General features: G+C 37.1%; 1 protein-coding gene across 1 annotated transcript in view; it reads left to right on the forward strand.

The window, feature by feature from the left end:
- The window catches only part of LOC130438901 (transient receptor potential cation channel subfamily M member 4-like), a 51,461-nt gene extending 30,880 nt beyond the window's left edge, over window positions 1-20,581 (forward strand). Inside the window, exons 12-28 of the mRNA XM_056771181.1 lie at window positions 4,680-4,778; window positions 4,905-5,033; window positions 5,123-5,252; window positions 7,624-7,769; window positions 7,843-7,955; window positions 8,063-8,173; window positions 8,265-8,311; window positions 8,950-9,191; window positions 9,426-9,541; window positions 10,201-10,333; window positions 14,404-14,578; window positions 14,680-14,845; window positions 16,662-16,843; window positions 17,579-17,711; window positions 19,954-20,026; window positions 20,115-20,208; window positions 20,429-20,581. Of these exons, the coding sequence (XP_056627159.1) occupies window positions 4,680-4,778; window positions 4,905-5,033; window positions 5,123-5,252; window positions 7,624-7,769; window positions 7,843-7,955; window positions 8,063-8,173; window positions 8,265-8,311; window positions 8,950-9,191; window positions 9,426-9,541; window positions 10,201-10,333; window positions 14,404-14,578; window positions 14,680-14,845; window positions 16,662-16,843; window positions 17,579-17,711; window positions 19,954-20,026; window positions 20,115-20,208; window positions 20,429-20,457 (2,118 nt within the window). The 3' untranslated portion in view covers window positions 20,458-20,581. The remainder of the gene's footprint in view (window positions 1-4,679; window positions 4,779-4,904; window positions 5,034-5,122; window positions 5,253-7,623; window positions 7,770-7,842; window positions 7,956-8,062; window positions 8,174-8,264; window positions 8,312-8,949; window positions 9,192-9,425; window positions 9,542-10,200; window positions 10,334-14,403; window positions 14,579-14,679; window positions 14,846-16,661; window positions 16,844-17,578; window positions 17,712-19,953; window positions 20,027-20,114; window positions 20,209-20,428) is intronic.
- Window positions 20,582-24,462: the final 3,881 nt, after the last annotated feature.

Here is a 24,462-nt window from a genome sequence, read left to right on the forward strand (position 1 = left end):
CTTGATGCCATGACTGTAAGAATTAGCTTTTCCGCATCTGATAGTGACAGCATATGATGTAGTTTAGATGTGTTCTTAAAATGGAAAAACGTGGTTTTACAGGTGTAGGTGACGTGGCCTGCAAATGATAGATTAGGGCTGCATAATTTATTGAGATACCACAAAATCCTATTGAAATCAAGCTGGCTGTGATATGCAATGTGTGGATATTGTTTTAAATGCATAGCTTGTCCGTGAAGCATGGCTCTGGGATCAGTAGGAAAAGCTGCTCGATCTAAAAGCATTGCGAGTTTGAGTCGCTTATAATGTGTATTAGAAAAGCAACACCCGTCAAACATGATCATTATAAATATACTTGATTATCATAAAAATACCTGATGAAACTTGAGTAACAGTGAAAAAAGATGTCCATAGGCATTTCCTAGATCTCAGAACATGTTATGGTCTTCTTCTGCGGTGCGTATTTTGAGTTTCCGTACGAGAGCGCCCCCTGGCTTTCGGATGCAGCAGCATTTTCCTGTACTTCACTCAAAAGCTGTGCATAAATCACGTGACATTTATCGTCGGTTTATCGTGACCACCCTATTATAGATTACTATCGCATAAAACACCCAGATTCCTGGGGGGCCACGCATTGAAAATTCTTCACAAGAGGGGAGATACACATGGCGCCACAATCAAGTACTAAAGTGCTTGGCTGCAGCAGTAGAGACCAAGAGAGTGGCAGCAAATGCCATCCCCCAAAACGGGCCCGAAATTTGGGAGGGTCAGAAACTGCTAGCCAAGCCCATAACCCCAGATTCAGGCCAGCAGAGTACAGCCAGTGATTGGCAAATACAGGTTGATTTAAACCACAGATTTACTTTCCCCTTGGACATCGGAGCGACCAACCTGTGGTCCAGCTCCAGTAGGACAGTCCTCATAGTTGAGTTGACTGTACCTTGGGAGGAGGCCATTAACAAAGCATTTGAAAGAAAGAATCTCCGGTATGCCAACTTGGCAGCGGAGGCTGAAGATCGGGGATGGACAGCAAAAGTGTTCCCGGTGGTAGTGGGCTGCAGTGACTTTGTTTCCAATTCCACTACAAGGCTGCTTAAGAAAGTGGGGATGATAGGACTGGCCCAACGGACGGTAGTCAAATCATTTGCCACTGTTGCTAAGAGAAGCATCCACTGACTGTGGTTAAAACGGAAGGTCGCAATATTGGCTGCCAAGTGACCACGTTATAAATTGGTGTTGTGTGTAGTATTATGCCATACGGGACCGGGGGCACTGAGCTTGCATTAATGGAGCCAACGGGTTGGCGCGTATGGTTGGGTTGATTTTGGTAGTGTGTTGTAATGGTATGCCACATGGGACCGGGGGCACTGAGCGCGCATTAAGTCGTGGCCTAATGTTAACAGAGTTGGACTGGAGACGAGAAGATTGACGGTTCGAATATCAGGTGCCTTTGAGCTGCAGTGATAGCTGCCCACTGCTTCTGCCAGATGACCTTGTAACAATGTGACTCACACCCAGGTCTTATCAACCTGCGGTGGGCTTCCCTTGGCTAAGGATATCTTGTGATGAAGGGCCGAAACACCCAAGGGGGCTAAAGGGCACAACTGACAATGTGTGGCATTGATGGGAACCATACAACTGGCATTATTAGCAGCACCTCACCAAAAGGATAATGTGATGAAATTGGGACACACAACTCATGAGATGTATCTCTGATAATGGCAAGTAAAGGTAAGTATGCCATGTATTTCTATAATAATTTATCCCCCAAACACAGAAGATGCCTACCCGATAAACCAGTAATACCTCAGACCTCCTTTTCTCTATTCATATTCTTGACTGCTTCCCCCTGCATAATAAATTTCCTTTTTGGCAATTCAACTGTGCTGAAATAGTGGGATTATAACAACTAGTCCTATTAAGCGAATACAGTGGTTTTCTCAAAGTAATTATCAAGTAAGTGGAAAAACTCAAACAGTATAGTTTTTTTTAAATAAATACTATTTAGCTTCCAAGAAGACGTTTTGGGTCTACCCCTCTCAAGCACTAATAAACTGATTTGTATTAAGATTACTTTTTGATCTGTCAGCGGAGATGGGTGAATAGAAACCATATACTGTCTATATCTAAACCCTTTCATATCAACCAGTAGTCAATATCTGAGAAACTACTGAGACTCTTGTCAGAACAAGTGAAACCAGGGTCCTGATATCAGTTAAATCATATATACATAAATGTTTTTAGTTGTATATATGTAAAAGAATCCTAACCAGGATGCCAATGAAGAAACCGGTTTTTGAGAGTATTATTAAAATCTAATATATGGATTGGGAAATTTAGTCAACCAGTGTTTCATTTTGCTTTCAATGTCATTAATTAGATGGGGATTTTTTGCCCTAGAGTTGTAGCTATATATATTAAAAACTAAAATTATTATATTAACAACCGATATCACATGAATTAGAAAATGACCATTACAGCCCCCTTCAGAATGTAAAACATTGTTATTAAAACAAATCAACAAAGTGATACCTGCAGCCATATCACCATATAGCTCAAGACTGGTTGCCCACTGGAGCTAAGCAGGGTTGAGTCTGGTCAGTATCTGGAAGGGAGATCTGCTGGGAAAACTAGTTTGCTGCTGGAAGAGGTTTTAGTGAGGCAAGCAGGGGGTTCACACCCTGTGGTCTGTGTGGGTCCTAATGCCCCAGTATAGTGACGGGGACACTATACTGTCAAAAAGCACTGTCCTTCGGATGAGACGTTTAACCAAGGTCCTGACTCTCTGTGGTTATTAAAAATCACCCATTTCCCTCTATACATCATGCCCTCCTAATCATCCCTATATGTATTTTCAGGCTTCGTAACTCTGTCTTTTCTCCGCCAATAAGCAGGTGTGTGGTGGGCGTCTGGCGCAATATGGCTGCTGTCGCTCATCCAGGTGGATGCTGCACATTGGTGGTTCAGGAGATTCCCTGTTATTCCATTTAAAGCGCTTTGAGTACCCAGAAAAAGCGCTGTATAAATGTAACAATATTATTATTTTTGTATTATTTTAACACCAGCCGAACGCTCAGAACAATTGGAATAGCCATACATCATTCACCCATTGTGATCTCCAAAATGTATTGTCCTCAGAAACAGAATGTGATTCTTGTAAAAAACTAAATTCAGATTTAAATTGTTTAACGAACAAAAAAAGTGTTTTACACTTTAGATTATGTCTCAAACCACTAGCATTTAAAATTAAGATTGGAAAAGACATGTCAACTCAATGTCACTTTTGTGTGAAAGCCTTGAGAAAAAGAACCCGAACGCAGCACCAAAATCCCATCACTGCACGTGTGGTAAACTAAATCTTTGAGCATGCTTCCTGCTTTTCATCTAGCCAGTCAGTGTTAAGCTTGGCAACATCACGGTATCAACCTCAAGCAGCTCCTCATCCTTAGAAGAAAGAGGTGGAGAGTCCTCTAAATCCTCCACTTCAATCATTTGCTTTACTGTGCTTTTTATGGGTATAACCTCAGCATTGGGGCTAATTTCGTTTTGTCTGTCCTGCACATTGAGATGGCTAGGTCATGGAATAGGCCGTTGTCTTACAGAATATCAATTAACGCAAACTCTAGTTTATCATCTGTCTTGGTTTACAAAGAGAATGGCAATTCAGTGATGCCACAGGTGGAAGGAACACTAGTGTCTTTCACCCATCGCTGCATCACTTAAGCACCCATCGCTGCCCAACAAACCATGTCAGTGAACATCTAGTCTGGTGGGGAAAGCAAACATGGCAGTGTCTAGGGCCTGGGTATGCCTGCACACTATAGGCATTTTTCAGATATACCATGCCGGTCTGCTGGGTGAGACTATTGAGTCCGAGGATGTGTATCAAAGAGTTTCACCAAGGAGATGGCCCATGTCATCGGTTGTTTTATGGCCTGCCAACGTGGCTACAGAAAGATATCTGTCAGGCATCACCGGCATTGTCACCGGCCAGCTTTTCTGGTAACGCATTAAACAATACAATAGAGAGGTTCTAGGAAGAATATAGGGCTAGAGAGTATTCGAAGTTTAATTGTCAAGGAATATGTACAAAACAGCGCTTCCAAGCACCTGTCAATGTAAGCTTAAGCTTTGTGAGGCAATGTTAGATGTTACAATGATAAATATACAGAAAATACAATGATTTGCAAATCCTTCTGTACCTTTTTCCGACGCTATATAGTACTAAGAGTATTGTGTTCCGAATGAACTTTACTATTTATTCAAATATGGTATAGTATGGCTTGGCATGGCATTACCTGTACAACTGCTCAATGTAAGCTGTCTCATTCTTTCCTACCAGTCTCCATAGAAGGTCATGTGACAGGTGAAAATCATGAAAACACAGCAACATAAAAATAATGCAGCATAATAAACAAGAACAAAAGCTTTTCGTCTCTCCTACACTATTGGTCTCCTTAAGTAAATGTTTTTGTCTTTCTCACAAATGACTACTTGCTGTATATTTTGGCCACCCATCCCACTATGAAAAGGGATATATCATGCCGCAGTAATCCACCTGCAACAATAAAATATTGAAAGAAAGGAGAGGAAAATAAGAATAAATTAAGAATTACATGTAAGAAAATAAAATTGAGGCCTTTAAACACAAATCTGTTGTATCTGAATCCTTTCCCCAGGTGTCTCAGCTGCTGGAGAATCTGTTGGGGGAGGTTTGCTTGCCCTTCTATACATCAGTACTTTATCTGGACACACAATGTTCCAAAAGAAATTTCAAGGTACCAGACCTCACTTGTAGTTTATAGATACTTTTGCATGCTTTCATATGTTCACTCACCACATGCAAATGCCATTTATGTATTAATCTTTTCTTTACCCTCTTGTTTTTGACTACTACCATTTAGAAAATATGCAAGTTCTTGCAGGGGTCTTGCAATTATCGATTGATGTTGTGCAGGCACCCCTGGTTATGTTTGTTTATTTGGGCAGTGCTGCAAAACCGCAGTGAGATGGCTATCTTTTTCTGGGAAATGGTAATGTGACCTGCTAAAGTTTTGTCATTAAACAAATGTATTATATGCCTTGTCAGTACTATACACGCTGCATTTTGTCCATCTGTTAGTGTGGAGAGTCAGTTCTGACTGCATTGGGAGGTTGCAAACTCTTGAGAGAGCTGTCTAAATTGGAGAATGAGACAGAGGCCAAGCTTTCCATTAAGGATTTGGCACTGAAGTTTGAGAATATGGCTCATGGTAAGTAAAATTTTGAGACATCTTATGGTACCTGTTATTAAAACAAGGGTGGCCCCTAAAGTGAAAATTTAGTCATTATTTACACACCCTCATTTTGTTTTACCCACCAACATGTTTGTGTAAATGCAAAACAAGGAATACAAACTCTGCCAAATTTAAAACAAACTAGACACCACCTAATTCAACACTGATTAAAATTTTACCTGTGAATAACAACTTCAAGTTTGGGTTTGTTCCTCATACAAAGTTACTACAAGATACTGTCATTATGCATTATGTCAAAAAACCTATTGGACGGGATTAGTTTAACATGGGCTGGAAGGGTACAATCATTTTACCACAGGATGTCTGTATATTAATGGCCAGTTTGCATGGGACAAAAAAACTCTGGCGAACTACCAGAGGTGGGAGGGGTAACTCGATTTATGCACCGCTGACACCTCCCTGTTGTCATGTGTGTATTAGGTTGTTTACTGATATCATGGATATCAGGATATTTTGTGACCCTGGACAACAAAACCAGTGATAAGTAGCACAGCTATATATGTAACACTAGCCAAAAATACATTGTATGGGTCAATATTATTGATTTTTCTTTAATGCCACAATTCATTTTGATATTAAATCTTTCCATGACAGCATTTTTTTTTTTAAGTTGCCAACCCGCACCAGTGGTTTTTAAAATTTTAACATAACGAACTTTGATGGCTCTCGGTACATTTGTAATGTAAATATGTACAAACAACATGACAAATGAAAGAGCAGAGTCTTTGTTTTTAAACAAAAGAAACCATGTCCTATCTTAATTTTTTTTATTACCTCTTAGATGTGGGTAGGTTTCTTTAAAGATGTGTCATCTTGATTAAACAGCTGAGAAAATTAGAATTGTTTGTCAAATACTCGGCCAAGATCAGACCCAGAACAATGATTAAAAAAAGATTAATTATATACATTCTAGGTTCAGAGATTCTGTACTTTTTTCAAAGGTGTGTAACAACCTCACCTGCTGTTTTAAAGGCTATCTCTGCCGGATTTTTCTGCAACCAAGATGTGCATGCATCACAAATGTTTACAAACTTGTAATTAACCTACAGAAAGCACCTGAATTCTTCTTTAATCATGAAGTGACATAATATTTATGTACATACAGTATCTACAGCTATTTGCACTAGATTAGTATTACCTAATTTAATAATGCTGGACCTTTTTACAGATGGTAAAATTCACCATAATTTTTACTGACTATAGCTCTATTCGCACAGGATTAGTATTACCTGGGGACATCTGGTCATTTCTAATAATTGCAGAGATTCTATGTGATCTTAATCCCGTTCGAATCGGCCATGTCTGTAATTTGTACTGTCAAAATTCCTGTGATCATACAAGTCACGTGCGAATCGACATCTCTGTGATTTGATGGGCTCATAAATCCTTTTTCAAGGTTTTATCTGCCATTTGCGAATAATGAAGTGTTTTGATATTCATTTGGTTGCTGGGTCATTTTCATTTATTTCCAAAAACTGTTGTTTTGGCCGAGAGTCTTGCGTTTATTTATTTATCATGGAAACGCTTGTAAAATTTTCAGCATTTGAGACCTGTGATCGCGAACTGGACAGATGATCACCGCGATCGCGGGTCTCAAATGCTGAAAGGGGAGGTCATATATCATTTACCACCATACAATAAAGGCTATACAAACTATACGCAAAGCCATGCAATCACACCATGGAAATAAGATGGTACATTTGAGTAAAATCACAGGCTTCGCTTATCCCGTGCGAATGAGCCACATGAAATACAGATGTGTGGAGGTCATTTATAAATCACAAATGGTCTCCAGATATTACTAATCCCATGCGAAAAGGGCTGTGGTCTACAATTATTACTGAGATTTCACATTCTGCTGGGACAGAAAATACTGAGAAGCTCTAGTAATAATAATTTAACGCCACTACCCATGTAAAACTAATCCCGTCCGAATGTTTTTTCCATTCGCTTTTCATGGACAAATAACAGCATACAGGGAAACAGTAAAACAATAAAGAAATAATATAATATTGTAGTAGAGTAGGCGGGGCGAGACCGTGGTTCGAGCCCGGTGTGCGCACAGCTGGCGCTAATTCACAATTACTCACCGGACTCGAACCACGGTCTCGCCCCGCCTACTCTACTACAAATATTTTTTCTTGGGTGAATTTTATACAAATAAATATGAAAAACAAAGTGTGACAGCAAACAGAAAAAATTGCATTAGAGAGTATTATCTTCATTGTTATTTTATGATATAAACAGATATAGATAAGTATGTTGGTCAATTACCCTTACATGCCTAAAGGTATTTACCCATGTAATGGTTTTAATTTATTGACAGGTGTGTTTAGCATATGTTATCAAACCAAAGCAAGCAATTCCTTTAAGCTTTTGATCCGGAAGTCTCATCTGTGGGGTGATGCCACCTGTCTGAAAATGGCCATGGCGGCTGATGCCCGACTTTTCTTCAGCCATGATGGAGTGCAGGTCTGTCAACAAGGATTTTTTTTATCCATTTGGTACATGGTCAATATATATTGTTTAACCGGTTTGTCTTTAGTCCCTGCTATCTCAGATCTGGTGGGGTGACATGGATAGAGGCACTGCGGCATGGAAAGTCATCCTGACTATGGTCTTTCCTATGCTATGCTGCACAAACCTCATCGAATTCAGGTCAGCGTTTACCAAATATGCTTTCACTAAAAATTCCTACATGCCCTCAAAGTCAAGTTGGATAAAAGCATCTGCCAAATATATATTGTACTGTGTATGTCCCACAGGAATGTGGAGAATGTAGAAGAGAAGAAATCATCACTGGTTGCACATCCAGCTTCTGAAGCAGATTGCCACTATGGAGAGACTGTCTTTTCTTTCGCCGAATTAAAACAACAGTACATTACCTATTATTTGATATGGAATATAAAATAAGGTTTTTGTAAATAAATATGCCTTTATGTGTTACCCTTTTACTGTATTTTGCAGTGATGCTGAGCAAGAGGACTTAAATAATATCAGACATCCAACAAAAGGTTTGGCTTTTTTATATGTTTTTGACAGTTGATTTTGATTGTTTATATCACCGTTCTTCAAAAGCTATATTTACATATGCATATACCTTCTAGTTTTAAAATTTGGGTAAAGTGACTCTTAAATGTGATCTTAATTTGTCACACAGCAGAAAACTGTGATATTAACCACCCATCCAAATTTGAATAGAGAATTTTTTTTAAAAAAAATTTACTTGGAAAAATAAGGAAAACTCTCTGCTCTAAAACGCTGGCTAGGGGCGTGTCAACGGTTGGGGCTGAAGCAACGCCCACTCACGTCTCTAAACCTGAGACCCCAGTAGCCTATATGTGAAGAATTGTCATGCATTGCAACACATTTCTCTTTTAAGTCTCTTAAAAGTCCTCCTCGCTACTCCTAAAATTTTGGACCTTAAGAGCACTTTTAAGGGTCAAGATGCTTTATGAATCACTTTTTTCTTAACTAGGATCTTTACTGTAATTTGAAGGGGAAACAGCCACATTTCTAAGAATTTTCTTAGAATTTTGACACTAGCTGCAACTCATTGTGCTAAGATTTTTCATGAATACAGGCCCAGGTTTGTTCTTGAGCAGGATGCAAGAAATTAGGAGTTTTCCTGTTTGTTCCTCTCTGTAATCAGGTACACCTGTTGTCACTATGAACACCAAGAAGCAACCCTTTGTGATTACGCGCTGGAAGCAGTTCTGGTACGCCCCTGTCACCTCCTTTGTTGGCAATGTTCTGATGTACTTCCTCTTCCTGTTCCTGTACGCCTATGTGATGTTGGTTGACTTCAAGCCTCCTCCCCCTGATGGCCCTGCGATTTCAGAGTATGTGCTGTATTTCTGGGTGTTCACTATCGTGTGTGAGGAGATTCGAGAGGTAAAATCATATTTTGTGTTTTATCAAACTTTAATTAAAACTTTAAATTTCCCATTAATTTTCTTTAGACAATAACTGAAGTGATCAACACAAGGCTCCTCAAATATAAAAAAAAAAGCATAACAAGTGTAATAGAGTACATGATTGTACATCTCTTAAAATAATACAAACTGTGATAAATTCAGGTTTAATTTCATAACCATTATTTTCATTTGTATTGACCTTCACTACTAGTCGCTCATTGTTGGAAGCAAGACAGTTAGACAGAGGGTGATGCTGTATATTCAGGATGTGTGGAATAAGTTTGATGTCCTTGCCATCTCCCTCTTTATTGCTGGTTTGTGCTGCAGGTAATATCAATTTACAGTCATTTCTGCCTCTAGAGTAGTAAGCTTATGTTTTACAAGGGACAACACGTATGCCTGGTTTCCAGACAGTCAAGTCGCTTTATAAAAATGCTTTATGAAAACATTACTGCTGGTGTGCATCTTGAGAAAACAATGGCACTGACATATTTCAGATATGTCAGGACAAGATCATTTTAATGAAGTTTTGTGAAACTGGGTCATATTGTTTAGTACTAAATCACATGGAATCAATACTTTGATTGAAAACATACATCAATATGTAGCAAGTCAAATCAAACATGAAGGAAGTTAAAAATATTGGCCCGGTTTCATAGGCAAGGCTTAGCCTAAATCAGGACTATGCATTAGTTCATTTAGGCTATTTAAGTTGCTTTTATTAAAATACTTTAGAAAAAACATTACCGATGTGCATCTTGAGACGAAACAATTGCGCTGACATATTTTAAGATGTCAGAGCAAGTCATTTTCAGTCAAGACGGCTCAAAATTCCTTTAAATCTGGTACAAGCCCCAAGTCTTGTTTGTGAAACCGGGTCATAATTTTTATAGCATCCTTAATAAATATTATCATCCATAATTAAATGAGTAGTTAAAATGTTACTAAATGTTTTATTTGTGTGTGCATGACATTTACTCTTTCAGGATGTCTAATTGGTCAATTAACATAGGACGTGACATATTGTGTGTGGACTACATGGTGTTCACGCTCAGACTCATCCACATTTTCACCATTCACAGACAGCTCGGGCCCAAAATCATCATACTGGGCAAAATGGTGAGAGAAAATGTTGTCAGACTTAAACTACAATGTAAATATTATTGGTTACATAACATGTTCAGGTCTATAGTTGGTAACAAGTAATCAATATGCAACTTGATCTGGGATCATGTTAAAGGGGACATTGAAATGTTTTTTTAATTTTTTGGTTTCCTATGTGTCTGCCAGCTCAGAAAAGCTGAAAAGAGAAAACATAGCCAGTTTGTAATAGATGTAGTCTGAAGTTGTGTAATCGAGCAAGCTTTTTCAGGTTTAGCCGAGTTCTACAGAGATATCTAGCTATTTGAGCAAGACCACTTCTGAGCCATATACAGTTTCTCTATATAGGTATGCAGGTGATGTAACGGCACATGAAAGCCAAGTGAGTTAGGCCCACTGAGTGGCAAAACACTTAATGCAGCTGTGTCTACCGCTAGCGCTATAAGCAGGATAAATTGTTCCATTGATTCTACTGACAATTAAAGCACGAAATTAGAGATTTCTTTATATAGGTTGCCAAAAGATAAAAAAGACGTAAATGCTTCACTGTAGTTTGCAGAAATACATAGATTACTGAAACATGGATCTGCGCTAACCATTTTATCTCAGAACCATTTTACCTCAGGTATGTTTTTTTGGTTAAGAAGATTAGACCTAAATTAAAACTAAAATACACTATAATGGGGTCCTCAGCTCCAAACCTCTCGAGCCACTTGACTGAGTTTAACTCCAACACTAATCAAACACATCTGATCAAACTCAAGATCTTTAGGATTACTCCAAAGTTGCTGGTAGCCCTTATAGCAAGAGAGCAGATGAAAACCATTGTTATAAATTGTTGATTTTGCAATTTCAGTGACATTGAATCAATATCACTTTTGCACACGCAGTTAATGTTGAAATAATTTTGACATTTAAAAAACATTATTGTGTTGTAACGTTACATGTTAATTTTCCAAATTACCCTTAACATCTTTTTATGCTAGTTCTAATTGATAATAAGAAATATGATTTGTATTAAGAAATAAATTATTTTGCAATCAGGGACAAGTTATGTGAAACAGGAATTGAATTCATTATTTCCTGACAGCCAAAAAAGCTCTGCAATCTGTACAAAAAAACATCAATGATCATAGCTCACCTCTGGAGACTTCATGCCAGAGTCATTTGTTCTTTTGTCGCATGTCAACCCCATATATACAGCGGGGAAAATAAGTATTTGACACATCAGCATTTTTAACAGTAAGAGGATTTCTAAGTGGGCTATTGTCACAAAATTGTAGTTACCAGATGTAGCCATCAAGCCAAATATTGAATTCATACAAAGAAATCAGAACATTTAAGTATACAAGTTCAGTCATAATAAATAGAGTGAAATGACACAGGGAATAAGTATTGAACACATGAAGGTAACAAGGTGCAAAATGGCATAGAAAGCCAGGAGATCACCTGAAATCTGTCAGTATTGAGAGAGAAACCCTGCCCCCTATCAGTACTAATTGATATCAGCGGCTTTAGTCCTAATTGATGGCCTTTAAAGGCTTCTCATTTCCTAGGAGGCACACAGGAAGAACTGTAGATCTTCGTAATCATATCGTTGAAAAGCATTTTAATGGGAATGGTTATGGGCGCAATTCCAGAATGCTGAAACTTCCTGTGAGCACTGTGGGGGCTATATCCGGAAATAGAAAGAGCATAAATTCACCATAATCCGGCCACGATCAGGTGCTCCACGTAAGATCCCTGTCCGAGGAGTCCAAAGAATAATCAGGAGAGTTCTCCAAGAACCACTCGGGCAGAACTTCATGAAGACCTCGCATCAGGAGGTACTGTTGTTTCAAAGAAAACTATAAGCAATGCACTGAACCGCCATGGCATCCATGCACGCTCACCACGCAAGACTCCATTGCTGAACAAAAAGCATGTTGAGGCTCGGTCAAAGTTTACGAAAGAGCATTTGGAGAAGCCTGTGGATTATTGGGAGACTATAGTATGGTAAAATGAAAGCAAAATTGAAATTTTTGGCAGTCATTCTACACACCATGTTTGGAGAAGAAATGGCACTGCCCAGCACCCCAAGAACACCATACCAACAGTTAAGTTTGGGAAGCATCATGGTTTGGGGCTGCTTTTCAGCAAGGGGTACTGGCATACTTCATATTATTGAAGGCATGATGAATGGAGAAATGTACCAGGACATTCTGGATAAAAATCTGCTGCCATCTACCAGATAGCTGAAAATGAAAAGAGGGTGGACATTTCAGCAAGAAAATGACCCAAACACAAGGCCAAGAATAAAATGAAGTGGTTTCAAAGAAAGAAAATCAAGCTGCTTGAATGAGCCAGTCAATCACCTGACCTAAATCCCATAGAAAATCTATGGAGAGAACTGAAGATCAAAGTTCATAAAAGAGGCCCAAGGAACCTTCAAGATTTAAAGACCATTTGTGTGGAAGAATGGGGCAGAATCACTCCTGAGCAATGCAAACGACTGGTCTCTCCATACAAGAGGCGTCTAGAAGGTGTAATCACCAACAAAGGCTTTTCTACAAAGTATTAAATAAAGTGTGTTTAATTACTTATTCCCTGTGTCATTTCACTCTATTTATTATGACTGAACTTGTATACTTAAATGTTCTGATTTCTTTGAATGAATTCAATATTTGGCTTGATGGCTACATCTGGTGAAAATTTTGTGTCAATAGCCCACTTAGAAATCCCATTACTGATAAATATGCTGATGTGTCAAATACTTATTTTCCCCGCTGTATGCTGTGTTTACAAAAAACATAAAGAATTAGTCCACAAGTCTGTTGTTGTTGGGGGGGGGTTTAGTCACGTGATGTGTCAGCTGCGAATATTATGTATTGGATGCAGAAATACAAAAATAATTCATGACTTCTCTTACAAATATGCATGTAGTTAATTTTTAACTCTTGCTTTTGATGCATTTCTGAAACGTAAAATAGTCTGCAAAAATCATCCTGAGCTGGCACCAATAGACTATGGATGCTGCAGTAAATGGTTTGGCCAACAGTAATCAATATACCATAAACCAGTGGCATTGCGAGGGGGTGGTTTTGAGGGCTTAAGCCACTTATGTTTTGCCGAAAGCCCCTGATATTTTAGAAGACAGAAAACGTTTCACTTCACAAATTCTTATCTAAAAGGTTTTCATGATTCATGTTATGGTAGCATAGAGTTATTTTACACAAATAAACGCAGCTCTGAAGCAAAACTTGTGTCGTGCTGTTTAACAGTATCTGATCCAGCCAGCAGGTGTCACTGTTTCAACAAATGTCATTCAAGAGCTAATGAGTTAAACTATAAACTATATTTAAACTATAGTCTCTTGCATCAAGTTCAAAGCTCTGGTCTTGGCCTACAAGACCAACACAGGTTCGTTACCTCCATATATATATATTCACTCGCTAATACTAATAATAATTCTATGATCTGCAGACAAACAACGTCTTGTAGTGCCATCCCAAAAAGGGAAAAATTAACTCTCATATACCTTCTCTGGATCTGTTCCACTTTTCCGGGTCTTCGTGAGCTCTTCGTGCACTTCTGGGAAAAAGATAGATAATGCATCTTGACTTGACTTTAGTGTTTCTTTAACATGTAAATTCATAAGACTATTAAATCATTAGAAAATAACAAAATGTGTCAACTTAAAAATAAATACAAATTAATTTGCCGGTAGTTTACCACCGCCTATACGACCCACCAGATGGTGTCCTATTACCGGGTTTAGCAGTAGCTCATTATCATTTAAAGAGACATGCACCAAAACAGGATGAAAATATAATTAAGACCCTAAAAAATAATACCAACTTTTCGGATGTTCCCTTTAAAATCTGTTTGGTCAGGATACTACCTGGAATGCTAATGGTTTGTTTTCTTGAATCTCAATGGAGGTTGCTCATTTGACATTTTTATTTATATACTTAATAACTGGAGACCAAGAACATTTGATTAATAATGCTGTTTAAAATATTCATTATTATTGGTAATTATTTCAAAAAGTAGTTAGTCACTGTTTTTTTTTGTGCTCTTTGTTTTGGAAACAATTTCACAAACCACAGATAAAGGATGCATTCTTCTTCTTATTCTTTCTGGGAGTGTGGCTGAGTGCATATGGAGTGGCCAATCAAGCTCTACTCTATTCATTTGACCCAAATCCTGATAGGGTATTCCGAAGAGTATTGTACAGACCATATTTGCATATATTTGGACAGATTCCTGTGGAGGAGATAGACAGTATGTTCACTTATGACACATGAATATTCTGGCAAAGTAATATTCTGTATTTTTTGTTGGCATGAACTGACTTAAATGTATATTTGCTTATGTTTGTTAAGCTGGCAAGTCTTGGGACAGAGACTGCACTGATAACCTGACATTGATCAGTGGAGGGGAAGAGCCATGTCGAGATACCAGCCACAACTGGCTTGTGGTTATTTTACTGGTTGTCTTTCTACTTGTTACCAACATCCTACTTGTCAATCTACTCATCGCCACATTTAGGTATGCAATTCTTCATCACTTTTTAGTCATTGTATGGTAAGTGATTTTAGCATTTAAAAATGTAAGTTTACTGGTATCTATTCTTTTTCTACTAGTACTTATTTTTTTGGCTACTGTTAACTATTCCATTAGATAATACTACCTAAAATTAGACACTTGCACTTATTTTTTTCGATACTTTCGATACTCGATACTCGAGTCATTCATTATACTTTCAAATCTTGTTAAAAAAAAGTGAACAGGGGCACATGCATTTATAGTTACCCTATGGCAGTCTAGTTTTAAAGGGATAGTTCACCCAAAAATAAAAAATATTTAATCATTTTTTTCCAAACCTGTATAAATTTCTTTGTTCAAATGAATATTTTTGGTAGAATGTCAGTAACCAAACAGTTGGTTCTCATCCCCCATTAACTGCCATACTAGGGAAAATAGATACTACGGGAGTCAATGGGGGATGAGTGTTTGTTTTATGGGTTAGGATTTAACCCATCTATTATGATACATTTTAGCAACACTTTAAATGTTTTAACCTCAAGCATTTAAATATTTAAAATAAAAAATAAAATTGTATGTTTTATTTTTATAAACCTACCTAATATTTCACATGAAATATTAAGACAAAACATGACTTTTTCAAAAGTCCTGAATTTTTATATAATTTTTTTCCAAAGGGTAAATGCATTTAAGCTATACCCTACTTTATACTATATCTATGTATACATTGGTTCAAAAGCCAGGGAACACATACTGTATATAAAAAACAATGACCTTTGCACTGCTAATGCTTTACTAACTGAGCTGCAAAAACTCTTCTGTTTATAGGCTATACATACGTACACATACATATACACAGACAAAAAAAAATGCGTTCAATAGCTTCAAAATGTGACTCAGTTGATGGAGCATTGGTGTAGCAGCGCAAAGGTCATGGGTCGCATACACTCCAGTATACCATGTTCAACAGAAATCATTTTGAATAAAAGTATCCACCAAAAGGCAAAATTGTAAATGTAATCTGAACACTTAATAATACAATTTCACAATGGTACTTTTTTGCCACTGAGAATCTGATGTGCAGATTTTGTGATGTTTCATACAATAATTACAAACTAAAACTGATATTTTATTATGTTGGGAAGAGATATTCATCAGGAAAAGTTAAAATAGAAAAAAAATATTTAGCATAGAAACTATAGCATAAAAAAGTGCTGCTGCAACAATCGGTTTTCATAACCAAAGAATTTCTGCACAAACTGTCAGAAACTGTCTCAGCGATGCTCATCTGCATGCTCATCGTCCTCATCGGGTTCTCGACCTGACTGCAGTTCGTGGTCGTAACAGACTTGAGTGTGCAAATGCTCACATTTGATGCCGTCTATTATATTATTATTATTATTATTATTTTTAATATGATAAAATTATCAAAACATATTATAACATTTATTTCAGTAAAATACTGGTCAAATGACAAAAATCTGTTACAGTGTTCCTTATGAATAACTACTTGTACCCTATAAATAAGTACTAGTGACTATCTAAATGTCAGAATTGTTAGAAGTCAATAGCAAAATATTACATTTATCACCAATAACACTGAAATAATTACTAGTCATCCAGTAGTATCACGTTTACATTTTAGTATCTAATGGAATAGTTTGTATAGTAACTAAAAAATATGTGCTAGTAGCCTAACAATAGATCAACTTAAATGATTAAATGCAAAAAGAGCTTGCCATAATCTTTGACCTATTTATTCTGTCTGTCTGCCTGTAAGGATGTAATGACTTTCTTTCCTTTGTATCTGTCTCTGCAGCTATACCTTCTCTAAGGTTCAGGAGCGAAGTGACATATACTGGAAGTTTCAGCGTTATAATCTTATAGTGCAGTATCATTCTCGTCCAACTCTTGCTCCACCCTTTATCATCCTGTCCCACATCAATATATTCATCAAGAGACACCTCCGCAAAGTGCCTTCTATCAAAATCCACCATTTTGGTAAAGTTTAAGAAGTCAGATGATATTTGCATCCTGGTGTGTATAGAAGTATGTGAACAGGTGTTGGGATGGTTTGATAGGACTATTTTGAAGATTATTTATTATGTAAGATTGGCAGCAGAGATGTTATGGAGAAAGAAGAAAGATTAGTGGTAATTTATGTCAGCAGGGTTTTTGACCTTTGCCATTCTCTCTATGCAGTCCTGAGCCCCGATGAAGGTCAGGAGCTGAAAGGTGTAATTTGTAGATGATTTGGAAGACATCTCTTTGACCAGATGTTAATGTTGAAAAAACTGTATCACATGCTTCTTGGGTAAAAGACAGTATAGGCAGTAAAAGAAAGACACTTGGCACAAACTTACAAAGGTCATATAGGCACAAGATGGCACCGGTGAGCTTTTGCGATGCCAGGTTCAGCAAACTAATTTGCGGTCGTCTAGTTGTTTTGGCTTAGCAATGTAAATAGGATCTGTCATATCGCTGATATACTACTTTCTACTTTTTAATCTAAAAAAAAACATATTTGCTGGCCAAAATCGTCCTTTTCCCATTTATTGTTGTAGGACGGGAAATGAGTCTGCCGACTCTGGCATCCCAAAAGCACGCCATCTTGTGCAACTAGCGAATTGTGATGTGGTTATAACTCCATAAATCTATTCCATCCATCTATCCATTATAGAATTAGACATGTTTACACTGTTGGAAAATTTGTTCCTTTATTTTACTTTTTAACAGCTCTGGACATAATCGGTAAAGCTGCTAGCAAGTTGGTCAAATGGGAAACTATGCAGAAGGAGAACTTCCTGTCTGCTGAGAGTAAAAAACTAAGAGGGACCGACACTGAAAGACTGAAGCACTTGAATACTAAGTGAGTACTTTACCAATTCTGTCTGGAAGGCACAATATGTATGGGTGTTGTATTTAAATATCTAAAAGCAGGGGCGTTGCACAGAGTCTTTATATACGTAACCCTACACATTATATATTACATACTGTATTCTTTTTCAAGTAATACTCTACAATTGTACACATAGCACTCACTGCGAATTACTGGTGTATATTTAAACAGTATTAAACTGGTAACTTGTTATATTTATTTATAATACAGCACTGAATCTCACTTGGGTATGAATTGTGCTGTACTTAAATTTAAAAAGATCACATCAGGATCCCCTTAAACATGAATGGACAGTTTAACTATATTTATATATATATATATATTATGAAGTGTGTTTCATTAAACAGAGACATTGTGCAATGTAGTCCATAATAAAGATTTAAAGTGTAAAATCATTATACAAATGTGCATATATAAAATAAATGTCATTGTAGAAACATAAATGGGAATAATAACATACAAGAGACATTGTACAGGGTAGTATATTGTTGAATTTACATATTTACAGATGGTATGTAGACTTGTGAAAATGGATAATGTTGTGTTGTTATGTACATGTAAAAATAAATTTACATATAATAAGGCATTATAAAGTACACTATTGGAGTTGTTAGTGGAATATTACTCTTGAGGAGCAGCTTAAGTGATACTTCACCAAATCTGAATACATTTCTTGGTTCTGATGAACGCAGAGAAAGATATTTGGAAGAATGCTTATAACCACACAGATTTTGCCCCCATTGCCTACCATAGTAGGAAAAATTACTTTATAATTTTTTTGTTCTGTTGGAGTCAACTTTATTTATGTAGCACTTTTTACAATTCTCATTTGTTACAAAGCAGTTGTACACTAAAGATGTTAACTATAAGCAAAAAATAAAAATGTACAGTAGTAAAAACAAAAAAAGTGAAAACAGAGAAGACAGACACACCGGTTCAAACACAACTCAACGCACACAATATATAGACGTAGGGACACGCACACGCAGAGACTTCATGACTTTGTTGTTAACAGCGCCCCATTCACTGTGGGGCTGTGCTGTTCTGCTACCAACATTTTTCAAAATATATACTTTTGTGTTCTGCAGAAGAAAGAAAGTCATACAGGTTTGATAAGACAAGAGGGCAGGTTAATGATGACAGAATTTTCATTTTCACAAGGTGAACTCCTCTGATAAGGGACAGGGAGGTGGACAATGAAATTCAGTTTAAAAAGTTACGACATCATTACTGTAAAAAAAGATGTAAAAAGGTTCACTGTAGCGGAGGAAGGAAACAGGGTAGGCGTGGCGGGATCTCGTAGATTTTATTTTAAACTACAAAATGTAGAAATAAACAGAAATAAAAAATGCCAACCAGTTACAATATACGGTCATAGCTTCGAACAGATTCTCAACGTAGTCAACGAGTTCCCAGCCAGTATCTCTCTCTCTCGACCATCCTCCGGTTGTGGTGCTTTATCTGTCTCCCGAACAATTACTGGAATGAGACACACTCAGAACGAGTGTTCCAATTACACACCGCTCTTCTCCTGCCTGCCTCTCTTGTTGCAGACTTTGCTGAGCCATGCCCCCTCGCCACAAAGTCATACCTGAGTCTAGTACTTTAGAAAAAGGACGTTAGCTTTTAACTCTTTCACCGCCATTGACGAGTTATCTGGACATAAAAAAAAAACGGTTCCCCACCAAAGACGAGTTATTCCGGCAATCAGTGTTTGTACTGTTATACAGCAGGTGGCGCTATTACACACCTTTGGGAAAAAGTACAGAATCCCAGAACCTAGAACGCGGTTTTTAATGATTGTTCTGAGTGTAATCTGGGCGCAATCTTTGACAAAAACGTTAATTTCTCAGCTGTTTAATCAAAATGATGCATTTTTGTAGAAACCTACCCTCATATACGGAGTGATAAAAAACAAACAAATGAAGATAGAAGAATACGGTTTCTTTTGTTTAAAAGCTGAGACTCTGTTCTTTCATTTGACATATTGTTTGTCCATGTATTCTTTACAGAAAATTTACTGTGTGCCATTAAATTTGGGTGAAAATGTTAAAAAACGCTGGCGTAGACTGGCAACTTTTTTTTTTTAAAGGCTGGCAGGGAATGAGTTAACAAATATACACTACATGTTAGAACAATTGTAAACCTTATTGTTTCATTAAAATAATAGATTTGCATTATTACATTGATGTTGTCTTTTTGCTTGTTGCAGAGTGGATGGTGTTCTTAAACACGTTACAGAGATCAGAGATGTTGATCGTAGATTAAGAGTACTAGAAACCGAGGTAAGGGCACATGTCGTCATACAGTATGTATGTACATAACACTCACTTATTTGGTTCTCAGATCTCGTCTCTAATTACCAATACGCAGATGGAGTTTTGTACATCATCTCTTCAATGGATTATGGAAGCTCTATCTCAAAGCAATTTGGTAAAGACTGGCAAAGTCCACCCTACTCGCAAAGGTACACTTGCTTATTATGTTTTATGTGTCACATGCAGGTAGTTAAGCAACTATAGGTTATTTATTATTTCAGAGCAGTAAGCTTTAACTGATTACAATGGTTTCAAGCATGGCTTAAGTACTTTTATTAATCTACCTATACTAGACATTTCATTGACAATTAGATTGCGTTTCCATGTGAGTTGATGCAGTTTTAATTTATCTTTTGTGTCTCCATGCAGCCGTTATTTCAGCCCCTCTTGAGAAATGAACGGAATTTTGATTTCCTGGCTTCGGACACATAATTCAACAAAACCAATGACTTGTTTGCTTGTATTTTTCTGTTTTCTGTTTTTAAATAAATCTTCATGGGTTTTTCACGGTTCATGAACTTACATTGTATTTGGTCAATGTGTCATGTTACATTCAATGATAAATCAAGTACATAGTTAGCTGTAGAACACTTTTTATAGTTTGGAGTGATTTTCTGTGTTATGCTTAAAAATCTTTTTTGGAAGAACAGCTTTCAAAAAATATGAAGATGCAATGTTTAGAAATGGCAGAAGGCCAGGGATGTAACTGACCTTTTATAGACTGAAATCAAATTAAAATGTTATGAAAAAATGCTAAATTCAAGGGATGAGTTTCAAAACGCACATATATGAAGCAATCATTTTTTATTTATAGTAAATGTATTTTAAGAAATCTATTCATTAATAATATTGTTCACAATTCTTTACTTTTCCAAGACATTTTGTAGTATCTACACCAGACACAACGCAAGAAAAAGTTTTGTTTACATTTTAAGTTCCAGAAAGAATACCTGCCTTCCAAGTACCTGGATAATGCACTTATTCAGCCGTACAATTATAGGAACATTTTGTGCACATATAGCCAGTAGCAACACACTGAGTCTCTTTTTAGCCCAAAAGTGCATTGCATTTGGGATGACATTTGGGATAGAAAAAAAGATGATAAATCTCTATTTTTACACTTTTGTTCCTAAATTTCCTTAGTTTCAGCATGTCTTTTGACCAAATGTTATGAAGCATGTGACAAACAAGAACTAATGAGATTTGATGTTATTAACATGCTGCCATATTTGATTTAGGTTGTCATCATGGTAATTGGGCAAGCTTTTACATTATTTCATTTAAGCTGAAATACATACTTTGGAGCACCAACATCCTGGGATTCACTTGCATTTTATGGACAGACAGCGCCCCATTGGAATAGTATCCTACAGAGATAGGATATTATTCCAAAATTGTCCATGGATAAAATGTTAGTAATATATATATATATATATATATATATATATATATATATATATATATATATATGCAATAAGCCTAATCATAGGTCTTTAATTAAAACATAGATTTTGTTTCATGTTTGAGAAAAAAAATAGATTGTTTTACACTTGTTATGTACATTGTTACATTTGAATGTTGTGTTTATCTTATTTTATATTTTACACTAACATTTTCATAATTTAACTTTTTATTTAATTTCATAAACATTATCTGTAATTTCAAACTTGGATTTGAGATATTTGAGTTTTGAGTATGGTCTTTTATGTTTTGGGGTATTTTAATATTACTTGTTTTTTCTGTTCCTTGTTGTCTTTTTATTTTACCTTGCTGCCTTCAATATATGTGTCTTAAGTAGCATGAGATTTGTTACCCTGGACCACAAAACCTGTCAAATAGCACGGAAGTATTTTTGGCAATAGCCAACAAAACATTGTATGGGTCAAAATTATAGATTTTCTTTTATGCCAAAATGCAGCAAAATTGCTAACAACAAGGGGTGGAAACATGCCTACAAACTTCGCTGCTGCTGCCTGCTTCACTCGCTGCTGCCTGCTCTTTGTGAATTACCCACTAAAGTTTGGTATCTATGTAAAGCTTAGAATTTCTGCTAACGGCTCTATTAATCTCCACAACGTGATTACAGCTGTAAGCCAAAAGGGAGTGTTAAAACAAAACTGTTTCTTTTTAGCAGCGGCCTCTACAGCGCCTCTGATTTTCTCAAGTTTCAGATTTTTTGCACCCTCAGATTTTACAGTTTTAAATAGTTGGCCAAAAAATCTTGGTCAAATATTGTCCTGTCCTTACAAAACATATATCAGTAGAAAGCTTATTTATTCATCTTTCCGGTGATGTAAAAATCTCAGTTTGGAAAAATTAACCCTGAAGATTTAGAGGGTTTTGTTGTCCAGGGTCACATATTTGAATAGAATTTTATTCTTAAAAATGTGAATTTACTTTCCACACACAGAAATGATATGGAATGATAAGGCAGCAACAGTGCAAAGTTTGAGACTATGTTAAATAAATTAAATAAAAATTCAAGAGGCTCTCTCTCACACACGTTGTTATTGCAAAAATACGAATTAGGAACAAAAAAATCTCAAAAAATGCAAAATAATCTGAACAAAACTATATACACGTTTTCCTGAAAAAACCCTTAGCGAAGAGGCCCAGTAAATTGAAGGAAATACCAATTAATTGCTAAATGTTTGTATGAAGTGTTTGAATCACTATCCATTCTTTATTTTGTTATATTTTTCTAATGATCAAATACTTAGTTACAAAAAAGCTGTCCATCTGTTCCGTCTCTAACAGAATTTTATTGTTTGATTGTAATCATAATGCAAAACTTGTAACCAAAAGTTGAATGTTAAATGTACATTCCACGTTTTGCATTATGATTACAATCAAACATTAATATTCCTGTTTTCTGGTGTTCTGATCTTTTGCCTGTGTATTGGTTTACCCCTCTTGTCAAGGCCATTCTATTATGTTCTCCATCGATCAAATGACGTGTGTTTTTCTCTGTACCGTATCTGGTTACTGGTGTTCGACCTTGCCTGTGTTTTTACCATGTCTCAGAATAAAGCTATGCATATGGAAACACACGTCTCACGCGTCTGTCACTCCATGACATTTTTAGCAAGTAAGTCCACTGATGTGTGAGTTCAGTACACTGAGGCTGAGGCTGATTAGACCCCAGTTTATGTCCAGTTGGCGATAAAAAAAAAAGGAGCTAGATTCGCCAACTGGACACATACTGGGGTCTGATCAGCCTCAACTGGGTCGACTGGAGGAGGGTGTATGATGTTAAAAGACCCGAAACACACAATGATGTCCAGTAGAATCAGTAGATGTATTTGTACAGATTTAATCTGATTCAATCAGTGTCGACCAGGAAAGAAAAAGTGTAGTGACGACTGGAGTGTATTTTTTTGCATAAATAAGTGTTATCTCATTCGCCGCCAGCCCATTTAAAAAAAAGTTGCCAGCCTACGCCAGCGTTTTTTAACATTTTCACCCAACTTTAATAGCTCACAGTAAATTTTCTGTACATATGGATGAACAATATGTCAAATGACAGAACAGAGTCTCCGCTTTCAAACAAAAGAAACCGTATTCTTCCATCTTCATTTGTTCGCTTTTTATCACTCCTTAGATGTGGGTAGTTTTCTTAAAAAATGCATCATTTTGATTAAACAGCGGAGATAATTAGCATTTTTTGTCAATGATTTCCCCCAGATTACACTCAGAACAATCATTAAAAATCCCTCATTGGACCCCTCTACTCCCGACAGTTACAGACCTGTCTCTCTCCTCCCATTCATTGCAAAAGGGCAGCGTTCAACCAGGTGTCTTCCTACCTATCCCAGAACAAACTACTGGATGACAAGCAGTCTGGCTTCAAAACGAACCACTCCACTGAGACTGCACTGCTATCGGTCACAGAAGCACTGCAGCTGAACAAGGCGTAATCTAAATCCTCGGTCCTGATTCTGCTAGACCTATCTGCAGCGTTTGACACTGTCAATCATTAGATACTGCTAGCAACCCTGTCATCACTAGGAATCTCAGGCTCTACCCTCCGCTGGTTCAAATCCTACCTCTCCGACAGATCCTTAAGGGTGTCATGGAGGGGCTCGCTGTCCACTGCTCACCACATGATCAGTGGGGTCCCACAGGGAGCGGTGCTTGTACCGCTGCTTTTTTCCATCTACACAACATCCTTGGGACCCATCATACAGGCACATGGCTTCTCGTATCACTGTTATGCCGACGACACCCAGATCTACATCTCGTTTCACCCAGACGATACCACTGTAGCAGCTCATATTACAGCCTGCCTCGAGGACATCTCAGCTTGGATGAAAGGGCATCACCACCAGCTGAACCCTGCCAAACAAGAACTACTCGTGTTTCCGGCACACCCTACGGTCCAACACTATCTCAACATCTATCTT

Source organism: Triplophysa dalaica, chromosome 17 (assembly GCF_015846415.1).
Source record: "Triplophysa dalaica isolate WHDGS20190420 chromosome 17, ASM1584641v1, whole genome shotgun sequence".
Classification (NCBI taxonomy): Eukaryota; Metazoa; Chordata; class Actinopteri; order Cypriniformes; family Nemacheilidae; genus Triplophysa; species Triplophysa dalaica.